Genomic DNA, 20,998 nt, shown 5'->3' with positions numbered 1-20,998 from the left:
CTCCCTGAGACAGGGAAGCATATGCATATATATATATATTTTTTAAATATATATATTTTTTTTCTGGAATCCTTGATGCCTAAAAGGCACTGAATGTAAAAGGTACTTAGAGAAAGCCATCATAAACTCATAATAATAATGGCACTATGATAATCCCCACCCTTTTTTTTTTCTTTTGAGACAGAGTCTCACTTTGTTGCCCAGGCTAGAGTACAGTCACGCAATCTTGGCTCACTGCAACCTTCATTTCCTGGGCTCAGGTGATCCTCCCACCTCAGCGTCCCAAGTGGCTGGGACTACAGGTACATACCACCATGCCTGGCTAATTTTTGTATTTTCAGTAGAGACAAGGTTTCCCCATATTGCTCAGGCTGGTCTGGAATTCCTGGGCTCAAACGATCCACCTGCCTCAGCCTCCCAAACTGCCCTAACACTCTTAAAACAAGAATGTCAACTCTTTCTAGACTTAAGTAGTAGCTCGAGGACTACTTCTTTACAAATATTAAGATGCTGAATTTTTTTTTTTTTTTGAGACGGAGTCTTACTCTGTCACCCAGGCTGGAGTGCAGTGGCGCAATCTTGGCTCACTGCAACCTCCGCCTCCCAGGTTCAAGCAATTCTCCTGCCTCAGCCTCCCAGGTAGCTGGGATTACAGGTGCATGCCACCATGTCCGGCTAATTTTTGTATTTTTAGTAGAGACGGAGTTTCACCATACTGGTCAGGCTGGTCTTTAACTCCTGACCTTGTGATCTACCCACCCACCTCAGCCTCCCAAAGTGCTGGGATTACAGGCGTGAGCCACTGCACCTGGCTGGAATACATTTTAAAAATAATATGCATGAGAAAATAACCAGTTTTCTGGACTTCAGAAGAGGAAGAAAAGTTGCCCTCCCTCTCATTTATTTTTGTTTTGACAATTAAAACATCAGACCCTACTGTTCAAAAGCACCCCAAAGACCAGTGCATAGAAACATGTAGCCCCTAATTAATCTGCATAAGACATAACCACTTATCAAACCCATTATAACACAAATATTTCCAAACAGCTGGCTTATTTATCAAAAAGCATTTGGCTTAAAATTAGAATGTGATATCCAAATTTATAGCAATACGTCTAAAGATCTGTTCTGGTAAAATTGTCATTAGATTTTGGGACTTCAGAGACTGCTGAGAATACCGACGTATTTTCAGTCAACTGACTGGAATCATACAAAATTATTTTTTGACTTAAGAAAGGAGATTTATTACATTAATAGTCTTTACATATGCCACAATTAGCAATAACCTAGGTAATTAAGGTAATTTTATTTTTTTAATCACAACATGGAAACTACTTAAATATTAGGTAGGTAAAATAGGTATGATATCTGGGGCAAGAAAAGGCTGAATATTATGAAAATATATACTAAATAGAGGGAGGAGTCAACGGATCTTAAGTTTCATCTGGAAGTCTACCACTTTGACTTCTGACTTTATTGTAAGGCTGGTTAAAAGAGCAGTTTTAGGGAGCATATAAATATCTACCACAATAAAACCTATTTAAGTCTACATTTGATAGAATCTGGCAAGTGAATCTGAATAGCAAAGACACTGTATTCATCCAATGTTTAGTTCCCAAGTTTAGGAAAGTGAGATCTGGAAAAGTGAGGGAAATCTATACACAGTATGGTAACACCTCACTATTCCTTACCAAATACAATGGCAGATGGACATCACATAAAAGATCAGAGTACCCACTTTTCTGACTCAAATGCTCCCTACTTAGTGGGACTTCATATGCCTTCCAGTGTTCCACTACTTAATTACACAGGGAAAATAGTGTATGGTTAAATAATGGAATCAGACAAAAACTCAAGTCTGATTTGATAAAACAGAAAATTATGATAAAAATACTGCTTCAAACAGTAACATTTTTAAAACTCAAATGTAATAATCACTTCTTAGAATGTTACATGATCTCTTTCTCTTTCTCTCATGCTCTTTGATAGCAGCCTTACTGTCATTCTAGGCAAAATGTGCCACACTTCTGCAGACAAATAGCTACTTTTTAGTGACCAGGGACTCAGCAGTCCAGCTTAAACCACAGATACAACATCTCAGGCCATAGACACTTTACATTAAAGGGCTGAAAATCCTTAAAATCCATATAAAGCCACAAAGGGTTGACATTTTATAGACTAGGGGAAAAACAACACAAAGAATGTTTAAAGGGAACTGTGGCCTAGAAATCAGAAGTAACTCACCGTATAGAAATTATGACCTAATATCACCAAAAAGTAATGTTAACAAGGTGACATGACAAAGTAAGATATATTTTGTTGCTTGTTAAAATACATCATAGCTGTTAGAATCCATAGTCTATATTAAAAAACATACTGAATACAGTACTTGTTTCCATTTCTCTTCTCTAAGAGATTAACACGGAAATAACTTAAGGGAAAGTAAACAAACAACACAGCCACAGACGCACACGGTTACCACAGACTATGAGCAGAGGAAATAGATGAATACTGTACACTGTGTAAAAGCAACAACAGATACAAGGTGAGCAGCTCACCTCTTCTGTCCTTCGAGTCAGAATTACCTGTGTAGTAAGTAAAAAATAGAAACATTCATTCAGGTTAAAGAAACACGTTACAATTCAATTTAGAGTACAACAAAACAAGCTCCAGGATTAGGAATGCTTTCCTCCATGAGGCATCCTCCAACAACTGGGAAACAAGACTGCCCAGATTCACTAAACTTTGGACAGTGGTCTGGCCTTCTCCCTGGGTACACAAATAGTGCAGCATCAATATTCATAAAAAGTACGAGAATGCAAAGAGAACACATATTATTAGAGGACTTTATGTCTTTAGCTATATTAAAATTCAAGAGGGCAAAATTAAGTAACGATATAAAAGACCAAAATGATAAGTAATAAAATCTAATTGGTATATACCAAACTCTACACACTAACAGAGAAAATTTTCTTTTCAAAGGCTAGTAAAATATCCACAGCCCTTATAAACCCCAACAGTAGAAACAGTACAATATTCTTTTGTCCCAATGCAATAAAATTAGAAATGACAAAGTAAGAAAACACTTGAAAATAAAAATCAAAACCAAAATGATGTGGTAGATCACCTGAGGTCAGGAGGTAGAGAACAGCCTGGCCAACATGGTGAAGCCCCGTCTCTACTAAAAATACAAAACAAATTAGCTGGGCGTGGTGGCGGGTGCCTATAATCCCAGCTACTTGGGAGGCTGAGGCACGAGAATCACTTGAACCCAGGAGGGGGAGACTGCAGAGAGCTGAGATCATGCCACTGCACTCCAGCCTAGATGACAGAGCAAGACTCTATTTCAAAGAAAAAAAAAAAATCAAAACCAAAATGGGTCAGGCAGTGGCTCACGTCTTTAATCCCAGCACTTTGGGAGGCTGAGGTATGAGAATTGCTTAAACCTGGGAGGTAGAGGTTGCAGTGACCTGAGATTGCACTACTGCACTACAGAATGGGTGACAGAGTGAAACTCCATCTCAAAAATCAAACAGACGGCTGGGTGTGGTGGCTCACACCTGTAATCCCAGCTCTCCTGCCAGAGACTATATTTGAGACTCCTTTGTGCTAGATGTAGTAATGTGATGAATTCTAGCCAACGGGATGTGAGCTAAAGCAATGTAACTTCCAGGTCACATCTTTTGGAAAAGAAATGCCCTCTATTCCCTTTGTTCTTCCTTCGCAACTAGAACCCAATGGTGAGAACTTCTGGTGCAACTTCCGTTGCAACTAGAACCCAATGGTGAGAACTATCACTAACCAAACAGATAAGGGCAATACTGTTAGGATGGCAGGTCCACAAGAGGAAAGGAATTTGGTCTCTACTGAAACGAAGGCCCTGCCCACCTCTGGAATGTAACTAGGGAGAGACAGACACTTGGGTCTTATTTAAGTCACTGAATTTTGGTATCTTTGTCAGAGCAGCTTATAGCACATCCTAAAACAACTACCTATAGAAATACCTATGGAATGTAGCTAAAGATGTGGTTGTGCAAAATTAACAGGAAAGAATGAAATTAAATAAAGCACACTCAATTCAAGAAGATAGAAAAAGCACGAAATAAATCTAAAGAAGGTAGAAAGTAAAAATGAATGAAATAGAAAAGTTAAAAATAAAAGGACTATAAATGCACACAATAGCAAGTTCTACGGAAGAAAAAAAGGAACAAACCTATGAAATAAATGGTTATTCAGCCTAAACAAAAAAAAAGGAGACATAAAATAAACAAAATTTAAAAATTAATAGCTCTGTAGGCTATTATAATAACCACAAAGGAGAACTTTTCCTCATTCAAATATATTTGAAAACATGAATGAAACGGCCAGATGTAGTGGCTCACACCTGTAATCCTAGCACTTTGAGAGGCTAAGACAGGAGGATCACGTGAGCCCAGGAGTTCGAGACCAGCCTGGGCAACATGGCGAAACCCCATCTCTACAAAAAAATACCAAAAATTAGCTGGGCATAGTGGAACACGCCTGTAATCCCAGCTACTCGGGAGGCTGAGGTGAGAGGATCGTCTGAGCCCAGGAGGTGGAGGCCACAATGAGCCGAGATCATTCCACTGCACTCCAGCACTGGGCAACAGTGAGACCCTGTCTTAAAAAAAAAAAAAAAAAGAGTATTTTTTAGTGTAAACTTAAATCCTTTCCATGTAGCAAAACAAAACACTAAAAATTAAAACTTATCAAAAAGAATACACACACAAAGGAAACACATAGATCAATCTCATTTGGAGATAATTTGTGAATATCTAGACAGAGAAAATTCTAAACAAAAGAAAAGGAAAACAGAAATAATATCAAACAGACTGCAACAGCTTGTTACAGGAATGATACAATATGGTTGGGCAGCCTTGGCTCACGCCTGTAATCCCAGTGCTTTGGGAGGCAGAGGCTGAGGACTGTTTGAGGCCAGGAGTTCATGACCAGTCTGGGCATCACAGTGAGTCCCTGTCTCTGAGAAAATTTAAAAATTAGCTGGACGTGGTGACATGTGCCTATAGTCCTTAGCTACTCATAAGTCTGAGGTGGGGTCTGCTTAAGTCTGGGAGTTCAAGGTTACAGTGAGCCATGATCGTGCCACTGTACTCCAGCCTGGATGACTCAAAGGAAAAGACTTTAAGCAAAGCAAAGGTCAACAGGAAAGAAAAATTAAGAAGATTAAATAATTAATTCAGAGCAAGACTCTGTCTCTAAAAAACAAATCAATAAAAACTGGCCGGGTGTGGAGGCTCACGCCTATAATCCCAGCACTTTGGGAGGCCAAGGCAGGTGGATCACGGGGTCAGGAGTTCGAGACCAGGTTGGCCAACACAGTGAAACCCCGTCTCTACTAACATACAAAAAATTAGCCGGGCATGGTAGTGTATGCCTGTAGTCCCAGCTACTCGGGAGGCCGAGGCAGGGGAATCACTTGAACCCGCGAGGTGGAGGTTGCAGTGAGCTGAGATTGCACCACTGCACTCCAGCCTGGCGACAGACTCCATCTCAAAACAAACAAACAAACAAACAAACCTAGGAACAGAATCCACTACAGAAACAGACCAAAAGAGAAAAAAATCATTCAGATCTTGCTCATTGATCCTGAACAGGCAACTGGCAAAATTTAACATCCATTCCTGACATAAATGCTCATTAAATCCTGAACACAATAAAATATGTTTATCTCAACTCAAGACTCAGTACCATGTATAATGAAGAACCACTGAAAGTGTCCTCCTTAGTGTCAGATACAAGAGAATGCTGTCTGCATTTACCAACTGCTTAACTTTGTTCTGGAGGTATTCATCAATGCAATTAAACAGAAGAAAAAGAAAGTCCTACAAATTTGGAGGATATATGCAGATGAGATGACTTGAAGCCATAATAATTAATGAAGAAAATTACTTCAACACTAAGAGAGTTTAAGGTGGCCAGTACAAAATGTCTCTACAAAAATCAGTAGCCTTCATATCCCCAACAGCAGCCAGTCAGAAGATATGATGGAAGAAAATGCTCCATTTATAATAACAAAAACAGAAGATTTAAAAAAAAACACAGACTTCAGAAAATGGAATATATTGCATTCTTGGATAGTTAGACTCAACATCTTTAAGATGCCATTTTCTCTGTTAATCTACATATTTAACATGATCAATACAAACTTTTTTTCCTGCTAAACAAGTTGATTCTAATGTTTATAGTAAGAATTGCTAACAAAATTCTGAAAAATAAAATTAACAAGGAATGACTCATTTTACCAGATATTAAATACTTTACAAAGTTACAATTATTGAGACAGTGGGGCTTTGCACATGGACAGAGAAAAAGATTAATAGAAAACAAAATGAATGTTCCCAAATAAATAAATATGAAGAGGTAAATAAATATCTGAATTCAAAATATAAGATGGGTGGCATTTCAAATCAATGAGGAAAAATAAATTATTAAGGGGTATTGGGACAAGTTAGATATTTGGGGAAAAGCAGATCCATAGCTCACACTCTGCATCAGAATAAATTCGAGATAGACCTAAGTGCGTGTACACACACACACACGTGCGCGCGTGAAACCATAGAAGTCCAGAAGAAAATTATTTTTATAATCTTGGAGTAAGGAAAACCTTCCTAAATATGACCCAACTCCTAGAAAACTTAAAATAAACTGAGAAATATTTAAATTAAAAAAATTAAAAATAGCTAACGGTATCTTCTGCAATGCAGAAAATCTAGATGACCACCTAGGGAACAATATTTGCAGGTTTACTATAGACAAAGGACTCATTTCCCAAACGTACAAAGAACATCTACAAAAGAGTCAGGAAAACCTTGACACCCTAATAAAAATGGGTAAAAAATATCAACAAAGAATGCTCAGAAAAATACATTTAAATGATCTTTTAAATTACACAAAGTTGCTCAATCTCAGAAAATGCAAATTAAAGTTACACTGAGATGTTATTTTTCACCTGTCAGATTGGCAGAGATCCAGAAGTTTAACAATTCACCACACTGAAGAGAGTTTAGAAAAACAGGCACTTCGACATACTGTTAATAGGAATAGACTTCCTAGCAGAGGGGATTGTGGCAATATCCATAAATTTATAAATGCACACTTAAAATAATTTATCCTACTAATATTCTTATATGTGTCTGAAATGACAAACTGTATTGTTTATAAGAATACTCTGAAAAAAATCTTAATGTCCATTTATAGGGGAAACTGGATAAATATATTAAGGTATATCCTTCAACACAGCAGCTCTTTACCAAAACAAAGAACAAATATGACAGGCTAACTGAAAAAGCAATATGCAGAAATCAACTCAGCATATTTATTACTTATATTATAAATGGAAAAAATGAATATATATGCTTTTTTTTTTAAGGATTTTATTATTGATTTATTTTCAAAAGGTATTCTAGGCTGGGCACAGCAGCTCACACCTGTAATACCAGCACTTTGGGAGGCCGAAGCGGGCAGATCATAAGGTCAGGAGTTCGAGACCAGCGTGGCCAACATGGTGAAACTCTGTCTCTAATAAAAATACAAAAAATAGCTGGGTGTGGTGGTGGGCATCTGTAATCCCAGCTACCCAGGAGGCTGAGGCAGGAGAATTATTTGAACCCAGGAGGCAGAGTTTGCAGTGTGCCGAGATTGCGCCATTGCACTCCAGCCTGGGCAACACGGTGAGACTGTCTCAAAAAAATAAAAAAAATTTTAAAAAAGGTATTCTACTTTTTTACTTGTCACTGATTTTTTTTTTTTTTTTTTTTTTGGTTGATAAGAGTCTTCAGTCTCACTCTGTTCCCCAGGCTGTAGTGCAGGGACTTGACTCACTACAACCTCCACCTCGCAGGTTCAAGCAATTCTCATTTCAGCCTCCCAAGTAGCTTGGATTACAAGTATGTGCCAATACGTTTGACTAATTTTTTTTATTTTTAGTAGGTAGACAGAGGGTTTTGCCATATTGGCTAGGCTGGTCTTGAGCTCCTGGCCTCAAGTGATCCACCCATCTTGGCCTCCTAAAGTGCTGGGATTACAGGAGTGAGCCACCTGGCCTATTTATTTTTGAGATGAGGTCTCCCTCTGTTACCCAGACTGGAGTACAGTGGTGCAATCACGGCTCACTGCAGCCTCAACTGCCAGGACTCAAGTAATCCTCCTGCCTCAGCCCTAAGTAGCTGGGACCACAGGCATGAGTCATTAGGCCCTGCTAATTTCTAAATCATTTGTAGAGATGAGGTTTTGCTATGATGCTTAGCCTGGTCTCAAACTCCTGGGCTCAAGTGATCCTCCTGCCTCAGCCTCCCAATGTGCTGGAATTACAGGTGTAATCCACTGTGCCTAGCCGGCCTTTGTTTATTTTTAAAAGGAGAAAAAGATTCAAAGCAAAGATCAACAGGAAGGAAAAATTTTAAAGATTAAAGAATGAGGCCAGGCGCGGTGGCTCACGCCTGTAATCCCAGCACTTTGGGAGGCCGAGGCAGGCGGATCACAAGGTCAGGAGATCGAGACCACGGTGAAACCCCATGTCTACTAAAAATACAAAAAATCAGCCGGGCGCGGTGGCGGGCGCCTGTAGTCCCAGCTACTCAGGAGGCTGAGGCAGGAGAATGGCGTGATCCTGGGAGGCGGAGCTTGCAGTGAGCCGAGATCGTGCCACTGCACTCCAACTGGGGGACAGAGCAAGACTCCGTCTCAAAAAAAAAAAAAAAAGAAAAAAAAGAAAAAAAAGAATTAATTCAGGATACATCCAATATCCAAATAATAAGAATTTGAGAAAAGAAAAAAAAAAGGAAGAGGGGGAGAAGGTTTCAAAGAAATGGGAGAAAATTTTCAGAAATGCAAGATCAAGGCTCCAAAGGGCCTATTAAGTATCTATAATAATGAACGAAAAAGACCCACATCAAGATACATCTCTGTGAAATTTCAGGATACCAATGATAAAGAGAAGATCCTAGAAAGCATACAAATAATTAGGAATTAAGATAGCAGTAAAATCCTCCAAACCTAGTAAGCAGGTGTCAGTTAGGGCAATACCTTAAAAATTCTGGGGTAAAAATATTCCTCAAATTTTATGCACAGCCCTAAAGATATTTTTAGACAATAAGGTCTCATGCAATTTGCCTCCCATGGACCCCTTTTCTCAAGAATCTACCGAATGATGAGAGGAGACAAGAAAGAAGACAATATGGAAGTCAGGAAGCAGCAGCAAGGGGAATTCCCAGAATGACAGAGAAGGGAAATCCCAGGCTGATATATCTGTGCAGTAGCCCTAGAGATCAACAAGCCTAGACTGGAATAAGACAACGTAGGGCTCAGGAGGAATTTCTAGAGGTAAAAAAGACATAGATTATCTAATAAATCTCACTTTGTAGAAAGCTGTTTTGAGAGGCTCTGGAGAGCATGGTAAGAATTGAGTAGCAGTAACTTTGTTGAGACATAGTCTCACTTTAGTCACCCAGGCTGGAGTGCGGTGATATGAACACAGCTCACTGAAGCCTCAACCTCCTGGGCTTAAGCAATCCTCCCACCTCAGCCTCCTGAGTAGCTGGGACTACAAGCACATGTACCCATGTCCAGCTAATTTTTGTATTTTTTGTAGAGATGGGGTTTCATGGCCGGGCGCGGTGGCTCAAGCCTGTAATCCCAGCACTTTGGGAGGCCGAGGCGGGTGGATCACGAGGTCAGGAGATCGAGACCATCCTGGCTAACATGGTGAAACCCCGTCTCTACTAAAAATACAAAAAACTAGCCGGGCGTGGTGGCGGGCGCCTGTAGTCCCAGCTACTCGGAGGCTGAGGCAGGAGAATGGTGTGAACCTGGGAGGCGGAGCTTGCAGTGAGCCGAGATCGCGCCACTGCACTCCAGCCTGGGTGACACAGCGCGAGACTCCGTCTCAAAAAAAAAAAAAAAAAAAAAAAGAGATGGGGTTTCATGATGTTCCCCAGGCTGGTCTCAAACTCTTGAGCTCAAGTGATCTGTCCACCTGGGCCTCCCAAAGTGCTGGGATTACAGGTGTTAGCCAGTGTGCCTGGCCTGACTAAACAGAAAACTAAATAAACAAAAAATAAGGCAATTATTAAATCCAGAAAAAAAATTGTACAAGAAAGAAAAACAATCCATTTATATTTATAGCTCAGCAATGAATATTTCATAATTATAATAATATACATCAAATACTGATTTAATAAAAAACTGTAACTGTTACAGGAGGACTGGTAAAATCGTGGTGATAAGTGGGATATGGGGTTTAAGACCATGAAATTCCCATGTGCAATAATGGTTTGTTGTGTTTTACTCATCTTGAATGAATGCCACTAGAGAAATGTAGTCTCAGTCTCCTATGACATGAAATGTCAATAACAAGACAATAACTAGATTCTTAGCTGTGGCACAATTTGGACCTAAGTCAGTTTATGGAAAACTAAGTTCCCTATAAGCAGAGTGGAAAGACCACAAAAGTGAGAAATAGTCCTAACTTGTTAGCCTTGAGATCTAAAGCAAATCACTTAACCTCTATATGCAGTCTGAAATTAAGCATCTGTTAAAAGGAGATGATTATCCATGGTCATGTCACAGAACTGTTAAATGACAGACAGTACAGAATAGAACATGGGCTGTCCAGTCAGTCAGGCCTATGTTAGTCTCTACCTTTTCCATTCACTCATTCAGTTTGTACAAGTTATTCTGCTTTTCTCCCTAAGCAATGGCCACAACCCAACATTTTATGTTGTTACTAACATTTCAAAAAATTGTATGTAACATTAAAAGAATAAACATGGAACTGGATCATCCATTAAAACAAAACAAAACAAAACTAGTGGTGGCCCGCTAAAGTGATTTCATGAATTGTGTCATGACCTGTACATTGAAAAACATTCCACAAACTACAGTTTCATCATTGTAAAACACTTTCACCTATAAAACATAAAATAGAACTTACCTCACAGGATTATTCTACAAAACTCTTAGTATGATGCCTAGCACACAGTAATAACTATGACAAAACTACATTAACTTTAAAGCACAAAGCGAGTGTCAGACATTACTTGTCTGCAGTCCTCTATTTCATCAAGAATAGTGAGATGCCATCTGCATTAAAGGTACCTTCACATATTTCACTGGGAACTATCAGAGCAATAATCACAACAATACTAACAGCTCACACTTAAAAATAGTGCTTAACCTGTGCAGGCATCTTTGTAAGTGCTTTACCCATATTAACTTGTTTAATCCTAATATCTCCTCTATGAGGTAAGAACTATTACTATCACTTATTCTTGTTTCACAGACAGACAAACTGAGGTAGAGAGATCAAGTAAGCCAGCTATGCCATAAACATGACTGGTTTATGGAAGAGCTGGGATTCAAACTCAGTGTGGTACTGAAGACTGCCCTCTTAACTGCAAATGCTGTCTTGTCTTTACGGCAGAAAATATGGGAAAAAGCTGGCAAGTGAAGGGTCTGAGTTATAAGGCATAGTAAAAGATATCACCTGTAGTAACAAATGAGAACCAACTGAGCAAACAGTTCCTGAATGTTCCCCATGAGCGAGATGTGATTCTGCTTAGGGGCACTCACCATCTAACTGGGAAGAAATTAGAGCCAAAGGGCTGGGGAACACAGAACAGGAAAGAGTGATTTTTGCTAGAAAAGGGATGACAGTTACATTTACTCCTCCCAGAAGCCCTTTGAGGGTCTCTCTAACCCTCTTTTACAGACAAGGTACCTAAGGTTCAAAGAGGTCAGAAACTTGTCTTACCTGTCCTGGTCTCAGACCCACGTCTCTGATTTTATCCTTGGGACTACTGCTTCAACCTGAGGCCCTGAACAACTGGCACTGCAATGTAACCATTTCCCAGAGCCTCTCTAATGACACCCCTAGCCACTGGCCTCCCACGCCATATCTAATTGTCACGGACATCAATATCCATTCTCCTTTCCATGGTCTCCATGGATCCCTCCCTTTTCAAACCTAATCTTATTACTCATTCTCTGTGTCTTTTCATCTTCAGTCTCTTGCATCGTCAATGAGCTCCTCTCTTTCTCTTTTTAAGCCTTCTCTACCTTTAAACACATTTAAGTCCTCTCAATCTAACCAGGATCCCACCTAGCAGCATGATATTCTCCAGAATCTTTCTTCTTTCCTCTTCACTTATGCTAACCAGATATGCCTAAAAATTTCAAATATAGGTTTCATTACTTCACTTGAGCAATTTTACTTATTTGAAGAAATTTTAAGGCTAGGAAACACAAACAAGGTAATAAAAGGATGAATAAACTCAAAGAGCAAAAGAATAAAGAGAATCATCTCTAGTACCTGAAGGAGGGAAAGCTTCTGGAGTGGTTGCTGCGGTGCTGGAATTCCCCTCCCAGGGTTCTGTTCTGGCATCCGTGAACTGGTTATCTGGAAGCCACGTTTCATTTGGTAAAATTGTAATGCCTATAGAATTGGTGCTTGCTGTTCTTGTGGTCCCATTGTCAGAGTCTGAAGAATTGACAGTGGTTAAATAGGTGGGTCCCAGAGTTATATTTGGGCTGAATGTTGGTGCCACAGAAAGAGAAGTTAGTGAAGAAGTTGGATTTGAAGTTTTGGCCTCTTCTTTAACTGGTTCTGCCGTTGATGAGTTAATTAATCTTGTAATTCCTACAGAAGGTGCAACTACAAACACCAAAAAACAAGGAAATATCACATGAAGAATGTGAGGCTAAAAAGTTGTGAGACACAAAGCAGCAAGCCTTAATAAACTCTCAAACATATGGAGACCAAGCAAAGACCAACCCCCCAATACCCACCCACCTGCTATGTTTTTATTTAATGCTGGACCTTTCCTACCTCCTCCAAAGGACTATGGTTTAAGGGAGAAAGACATAAGATTTTTCACTTAGTTCCTCAGAAACCATGTATAGAGTTGTAAATATCAACAGTTTATTTTAATTTTCAGGAAATAACACATAATCTCTTTGATTTATTTAAAGCAGTTATATGTATGAAAAACAATGCTGAGCATTCAATACAATTCCAAGATTTCTGAAGACACCTATTTTACCATCACTTCGAATAAAATTTTTCTATTCCTTTCTTCAAATACCATCTTGGTTTTCAAATTTGGCTCATTAAATGTGAAAGCAAAATTTCATTTCAAATAGCAGCCTTATCAAATTACAATTTACCTGTGGTAGCATTGTTGGCACTGACACATATCAGACCACTGCCGAGCAGAACAAGAGTGAACCAGGAATCCATGCTTATCTGGAAAATAGGGAGCCATGTTAGATGAGGTCCTATATTATCATGACTATGTTTGAGCTGGTCACCAGAAGAGTATTCTGGATTTCCAAGCTATTAAAATGTGTGTCTAAACCAATGATCTTTTGGGATCCTGATATGAATGCTTCCTCAGATATCCAATAACTAACTAAGTCTTTATAAAGATTGACTATCCCTTATCCAAAACGGCTGAGGACTAGCAGTGTTTCAGATTTTTTTTTTTTTAAAGAGATAGGGTCTTGCTCTATTGCCCAAGATGGAGAGAGTGGTATGATCATAGTTCAGTGCAGCCTCTACCTCCTGGACTCAAGTGATTCTTCTGCCTTAGCCTCCTTAGTAGCTGGGACTACAGGCAGGTATCACCATGCCTGGCTAATTTTTAAAATTTTCTGTAGAGACAGAGTCTCACTATGTTGCCTAGGCTGCTCTCAAACTCTTGGGTTCAATTGATCCTCCTGCCTCAACCTCCCAAAGTGCTATGATTACAGGTGTGAGCCCCCACACCCAGTCCCTAATCCAAATTTTGAATCCAAAATGTCCCAGTGAGCATTTCTTTTGGGCATCATGTCTGTGCTCAAAAAGTTTCAAATTTTGGAGCATTTCATATTTTGGAATTAGAGATATCCAACCCGTAAAAATAAAAATAAGTCATAATAGGACTCCTTTTTTATTTTTTTTGAGATGGAGTCTCGCACTGTTGCCTGAGCTGGAGTGCAATGGTGTGATCTTGGCTCACCGCAACCTCCACCACCTGGGTTCAAGCGATTTCTCCTGCCTCAGCCTCCCGAGTAGCTGAGATTACAGGCATGTGCCACCATGACTGGCGAATTTGTTTGTATTTTTAGTAGAGATGGGGTTTCTCCATGTTGGTCAGGCTGGTCTCACACTCCCGACCGCAGGTGACCTGCCCACCTCAGCCTCCCAAAGTGCTGGGATTACAGGTGTGAGCCATCGTGTCTGGCCCAAAAAACTTTTTAAAAAAAGTCACCTGTGCTAGACTGCAGCTTTGTGGGTGAGAGCTAGAGAGCAGTCCCTTTTAAAGATCCCAAGTTGATTGCTAGGTGCAGCTTTACAGTTTTCAGAGTGAGAAGTATGGAGAAGGTAGGCTGACTGCACTGATGTACTGCTGCCCTTCAAGGAACACATTATATAGCTGTTCTCAACCTTTATGCCACCTCAAACCATGTAAGATAGTAGCACGTTCCCACCAGTAATAGTGGTTTGTTCATCCATTCAGATTTTTATGCCCTATACTGAGCTAATGCTAGAGAAATAACTGGGGAGCAATACACTCACAAGCCCCATCTTCACAGGACTCACAGTCTAAAGTGTTCAATATGGTAGTGACTCTCCAAGGGAAGTAGGACATACATCTTTAAGGGACACATGAAAATCTTAGGGGCATAGGGGAAGAGAGGGAGATGTAGGTGGTTCATATACACCCCAGGAGTCTACCCCTGGTGCCAGCAGCGGTGCCTAGCAGGGAGATGGACTCAACAGTGGCCTTCAGGTGCACCCACATGAGATTTTGACCATTTCCCCATTCTTCCTAGGCTGTGATCATTAAACCAGTGATATACTGTTAGATTTTCACAAAACTTACATTTTTATAACTCTGTGGAAGAGCTGGATAGTGAATTAACATTGATCTCTGGCAGAATCCAGCTCAATTACTATCTGAGCCTAATCCAAAATTGGAAACTCAAACAATTTCCTTCACAAGGGTCAAAAAACAAGTGGAAGGCTGACTATTATACATGTATACATGTCTATTCTTGATAAATCAATAGAAAATGGTTTTGGGAAAAATAACTACATATTTGAGGGGAGGGAATTAGACCACCATCTCACTCCATATACCAAAATAAATTCCACATAGGTTTAGAAACTAAATGTTTGAAAAACACATTTTAAAAGAAAATAAATTAATATGTGAGCTCAGGATGAGGAAAAAGTTTCTAAGTATAAAAGGCAATGTAAGAAATCATAAAGCTAGAAGTGGAATATCTCACAGCAGAAAAAACAAAAGCTTCTAAACATAAAGAAGCCCATCATAAACAATGTTTATGGATAGGAAGACTCAATATTGTCAAGATGTCAGTTTTTCCCAAATAAGTCTATAGATTCAATGCAATATCAATCATAATCTCAGCAAGTTATTTCGTGAATATAAAGAGGCTGATTCTAAAGTTTACATGGAGAAACATTAAGATTCTGAAGGGGCAACTCAATATTAAAGAAGAGTCAAAGATTAATGCTATTGGACTTCAAGACTTACTTTAAAGCTATAGTAATTAAGACAGTGTGGTATTAGCAAAAGAAAAGACAGATCAATGGAACAGAACAGAGATCATAAACAGACTCACATAAATATAGTCAACTGACAAAGGAGCAAAGACAATAAAATGGAGCAAGATAGTCTTTTCAACAAATGACACTGGAACTAGACAGCTACATACAGAAAAATTAATCCATATCAGACCTTGTATCTTTCACAAAAATTAACTAAAAATGAATCATAGACCTAAATATCAATCATAAGACTATAAAATGCCAAGAAGACAACAGGAGAAAATCTAGATGACTTTGGGTATGGTGAGAACTTTTTAGATATAACATCAAAGGCATGATCCATGAGAACATAATTGATAGTCTGGACTTTATTAAAATATAAAACGTCTACTCTGTGAAAGACAATGCCAAGAGAATGAGAGGACAAGCCACAGACTGGGAGAAAATGTTTGCAAAAGATACATCTGACAAAGGACAGAGAATTCTTAAACTCAACAAGAAAACTAACAACTAGATTAAAAATAGGCAAAAGACCTGAACAGACACCTCACCAAAGAAGATATACAGTACGGCAAATAAGCATCTGAAAAAGACATAGAACATCAAGACATTAGGGAATTGCAAATTAAAACAGGATACCACTACACATCTATTAAAATGGATTTTGGTTTTAAAATCCAAAACATTTGAGAATACTACATGTTTGTAAGACTATGGAGCAGTAGGAACTCTCATTCACTGCTTGTGGGAATGTAAAACGGTACATCCACTTTGGAAGGCAGTTTGGTAGTTCTCAAAAACATAAATATGCTCTTAACATATGATCCAGCAATTGTGCTCCTTGGTATTTACCCAAATGAGATGAAAACTTATGCCATTTAAAAAAACCTGCACATGGACGTTTACAGCAACTTTATTTATAATTGCCACAACTGGGAGCAATCAAGATATCCTTTAGTAGGTGAATGGATAAATAAGTGATGGCACATCCAGACAATGAAATATTACTCACTGCTAAAAAGAAATAAGCTAAAAACATGCAAATACATAGAAGAAACTTAAACACATATTACTAAGCAAAAGAAGCCAATGTGAAAAACCATGGAGACAGTAAAAGATCACTGGTTAAAAAAAAAACAAAGAAAAAAAAAAGGAAAAAAAAAGTCCAGGTGTGGTGACTCATGCCTGTAATCCCAAAACCTTGAGAGGCCAAGGCAGGCAAATTGCTTGAGCTCAGGAGTTTAAGACCAGCCTGGGCAACATAGCAGGACCACGTTTCTATAAAAAATACAAAACTTAGCTGGGCATGGTGGTGTGTGCGTGTAGTCTCAGCTACTTAGGAGGCTGAGGTGGGAGGATCACTGAAGCCTGGGAGGTTGAGGCTGCAGTGAGGAGTGATTGCATCACTGCACTCAGGCTTGGGTGACAGAGCAAGACCTTGTTTTGTTTTGTTTTTTTTTTAAGGGCCGGGCACAGTGGGTGGCTCATGCCTGTAATCCCAGCACTTTGGGAGGCCGAGGCAGGCGGATCAGGAGGTCAGGAGATCGAGACCATCCTCGCTAACATGGTGAAACTCTGTCTCCACTAAAAAATACAAAAAATTATCCGGGCGTGGTGGCGGGCGCCTGTAATCCCAGCTACTCGGGAGGCTGAGGCAGGAGAATGGCATGAACCCAGGAGGTGGAGCTTGCAGTGAGCCGAGATCACGCCACTGCACTCTGGCCTGGGGGACAGAGCAACACTCCGTCTCAAAAAAAAAAAAAAAAAAAAAAAAAAAAACAAATCAGTGGTTGTGGGGCTACAAAAAGGAGAGAGGAGTAAGTAGGTGGAGCAGAGGATTGTCAGGGCAGTCAAACTCTTCTATATGATAGTACAATGGTAGACACATGTCATTATACATTTGTCCAAATCTACAGAATGCACAACACCAAAGCTTGAGTGATAATGAGGAGTCAATGTTGGTCCATCAGTTGCAACAAAGGTACCACAGTGGTGCAGGATGTGGATAATAAGGAGGCTGTGCAGGTGTTGGGGGCAGGGAGTATTTAGGCACTCTCTCTATTTTCTTTTCTTTTTTTTTTTTGAGACAGAGTCTCACTCTGTCGCCCAGGCTGGAGTACAGTGGTGCAATCTCCAGTGAGTGAGTGGTGCTCACAGAAGAGATAAATCATATGAAATATCCAGTGCTGGCAAGAGTCATATGAAAAGGACTCAAATACTGGTAGGAATAACAATTAGCCTACAATAAAAATTCCTTTCCAGAAAGGTAATACAAGAACAAGGGAAAAGAACAAAAGTAGAGATGGGGTTTCACCATGTTGGCCAGGCTGGTCTTGAACTCCTGACCTCAAGTGATCCACTTGCTTTGGCTTCCCAAAGTGCTGGGATTACAGGTGTGAGCCACTGCACCCGGCCTAACAGTCCCTGTTTTTGAAAGTTTTTTGCCTTGTGCTTTCCTTTCATGAAGACACTGTAAGTGTCTCAGTTTTCTTCCTGTGCCCTAGGCCTGCTCTTCTCCTGGATGACTTCAATATCCTCATGGATGACAACCAAAATCCACATCTAGGCCAGCCTCTCAGTTCCTTGACTTCCTTAACTCCAGTGACCCTATCTCTCTATTATACTTGGGCCACTCATGACAATGGCTGTACTCCAGATTCTGTCATTACCCAGAAAAGCCCCCATACTGAATAAATCTTGCCTTCCCACTCTCCAAACCACACTTTCTATCCTTGTCTGTTATGCCTACTACACCTGCTCTCTGACCTCACCTAGGCCTTCAGTCTCTTGAACCCCTCTCTAATTCTTTTCAATATCTCTGCTCTATCTTTATTTCCTTCTCTACCAAATCAAGAAAACCTGGTGTCAGTTCAATCATTCTTTTGTCCTAACTTCCCTCGCGACACTGTTCTTTTACACCAACATAGAAAGAAAAATCCCAAACTGTCAGCCCTATACTTGGACTGCCAAATGCTGCTTTAAAAAAAAAAAAATCAAACAACTCATAAGGGTTGTATCACTACAAATCACTATTTCTGCTTCAGTGGAACCCTAAGCACTTTCTGCAGTCTTTCTGTCTTTCCTGAGCTCTCTCCAGTTCTCCATAGCGATTACTTCAAACCTCCTTTCCCCTCTAACCATCTCCTCCCACAAATTTGGCTGTTGGCCTTGCCTACACTTCCAAGAAAATAAAAGCCATTGAACTGGACACCCTTAACTCACCAGTCACTATATCCAGAAAATTTCCCCTTCCCTGAAATTCCACCCAAGAATCTCAGTCCTTTAGGAACCCTGCATTTTTTCTACCACCATCTCTAGCTTTAACCCTCCCTTTCATACCAGTTTTTAACACATTAAGTTTTCAAGGAAGATGAAAAACTTCTTTGCATCTACATCAATCCTCCAGCTATCATGTCTCTACTCTGCTTAATAGCCAAATCTCTAGAAAGGGTTGTCTCCATAGAAATCTGGCTTCTTTTTCCACCATTCCACCAAAACAGCTGCTTCCACATTAAAGAATGACCTTTTTAAACATATTTGCAACTCATTCACAAAGACCAATTTCCCCAATACATAAAGGGTTTACAGATTAAGAAAAAAAGGACCAACAGTCTAAAAGAAAAACAGGTAAACGATATGAAACATAACTCACAAAAAAAAAAAAAACCATACAGTTCTCTTAAATGTATGAAAAGATGCCCAACCCCATTGATGATCAGAGAAAGCAATGCTGGGAGATACCATTTTTTATCTATCACACTAGCAAACATAAAAAACTTTGACAATGCTGCATTGGCAAGAGTTTGGGTAAACAGGTACTCTCATATATATAAAAAATCTACAAATATTCATTAGAATTACAAATGCACAACCCCTCTGACACAATTCCACTTCTGGAAACTTATTCCACAGATACATATCCATACTTTCAAAGTGACTCATGTACAAGGTTATTCAAAGTAGCATTGTTTTCAAGAGAAGAAAACTGGAAATACCCTTAATGTCTATCAATGGGGGAGAGAGACGTGATTAAATAAACTATGGCTGATTTATTTATTTAGTTTTATTTACTGAGATAGGGTCTTGCTCTCTCACTCTGGCTGGAGTGCAGTGGGACAATCATTGAACTTGGAAGGATAAAGAGTAATTGGCCAAGACAATGGTCAGACATAGTCTTTCAAACTGAGATGACTTGGGAGCTTGAAAAAGCCGGTCTGGTCCTGGGAACAACAAAGACCTAGGTAAGGGCATCATGTGGGGCTTCAACAAATATCTGTTAAATAAATGTAAAAATGGAAGACATGAAAGACCAGGGTGGGTGAGGATAGGGTGGGGCGGGGAAATGCACACAATGAGGCTGGAGGAGGCAGCGATCAGATCATGAAGGCGCCTGGACATCACAATGAAAGCTTTAAATTACCACTGAACACATTGGAGAACTACCAAAGGTTTTATCGCAGCGAGGTTAAATGGAACAATTTAGATTTTAGAAACAATGACTGATGGCAGAGTGAAGGATCAACTGGTGGGGTCTGAAGTAAGGAGGGTCACTGACTGAAGCTTTCAGAAGTAATCTAGACAACAAACCAGATGGATCTCACAGCAGGGCAGGAATATCTAAAGGAGATGAGAAGAGAATTTGTAGTTGGAGGTAAGCAAGGCCCAGATGTCTAACTTCAGTGACCTTCAATGCTATAAGCTGGAGGATGACCAGTGTTGGGGAATGTGGTGGGGAAAGTGATGAGGTTAATTTGAACATTGAGAATGCATGTTATTAGAGTACATGTTGTACCTGTTGGGGGTGGTGGGAAAAAGGAGAGAATGGCAGACAGGCAATGACAAAGTAGCTGCCCTGGAAGTCAGGCAGAAAGCCAAAAAAGGGAGGAAGACAGCTCTAAGAGTGACAAAAGCAGCAATGAGCTAGCCAGGCAGCAGACATCTGAGAAACACAGTAGGCAGGAGTAGGTGGGTGCTGATGAGTAGAAAACTGATACATACCACCAGGGGAGGGTGAAGTAGGAACAGCACTCTAAAGAGCTGCCAGTGACAGAAATCAGCCTGAAAAACTGGCAAGCGTCTGAAGAAGTCATAGAACACCAGATACCAACTTTCATTATAGGTCTTCTCTGGAGAAAGGCAATGTGATAGAGAAGTCCAAAACAAAGAGAAGAGACCTTCCCCAACATTGGTGAAACTAAGGCACTGGAGAGCAGCTCACTTCCATAGACGACATTATATAGAGAATGAAACTAGACTACTAAGGCTGTGAAATAGATTCTTAAGTTCTACTGCTTCTAAGTTCCACCTAAAACAAGATTCAGTTGGGGACCTTGAAAGACATGAGTCTGGAGGTATGAAAGTCAGTCAGATTACTACAACAAACACACACACAAAATAGAATTTGGT

At 39.8% G+C, this 20,998-nt stretch overlaps 3 protein-coding genes across 9 annotated transcripts in view; 1 reads left to right on the top strand and 2 right to left on the bottom strand.

Moving 5' to 3' along the window:
- Positions 1 to 18,275, bottom strand: part of MRPS26 (mitochondrial ribosomal protein S26) — an 82,470-nt gene extending 64,195 nt beyond the window's left edge. The window contains exon 1 of the mRNA XM_050745703.1: positions 18,272 to 18,275. The gene's annotated coding sequence lies outside the window, so the exon portion shown is untranslated. The remainder of the gene's footprint in view (positions 1 to 18,271) is intronic.
- Positions 1 to 20,998, top strand: part of FASTKD5 (FAST kinase domains 5) — a 488,950-nt gene that overhangs the window by 175,332 nt on the left and 292,620 nt on the right. The window lies entirely within an intron of this gene.
- The window catches only part of PTPRA (protein tyrosine phosphatase receptor type A), a 135,229-nt gene that overhangs the window by 31,702 nt on the left and 82,529 nt on the right, over positions 1 to 20,998 (bottom strand). For 3 of the 7 annotated variants that reach the window (XM_050745689.1, XM_050745693.1, XM_050745690.1), the window contains 3 exons: positions 13,204 to 13,282; positions 12,350 to 12,691; positions 2,559 to 2,585 (listed from right to left, as the gene is read on the bottom strand). In XM_050745689.1, the coding sequence (XP_050601646.1) occupies positions 2,559 to 2,585; positions 12,350 to 12,691; positions 13,204 to 13,282 (448 nt within the window). Of the gene's footprint in view, positions 1 to 2,558; positions 2,586 to 12,349; positions 12,692 to 13,203; positions 13,283 to 16,126; positions 16,176 to 20,998 lie in introns of all 7 variants that reach the window. The other 4 variants (XM_050745688.1, XM_050745692.1, XM_050745687.1 and 1 more) reach the window with 4 other exon arrangements.

The sequence above is a fragment of the Macaca thibetana genome, chromosome 10 (genome assembly GCF_024542745.1).
Source record: "Macaca thibetana thibetana isolate TM-01 chromosome 10, ASM2454274v1, whole genome shotgun sequence".
NCBI lineage: Eukaryota > Metazoa > Chordata > Mammalia > Primates > Cercopithecidae > Macaca > Macaca thibetana.
Note: the sequence above shows the minus strand (reverse complement) of the source record. Positions and strands in the feature narration are given on the sequence as shown.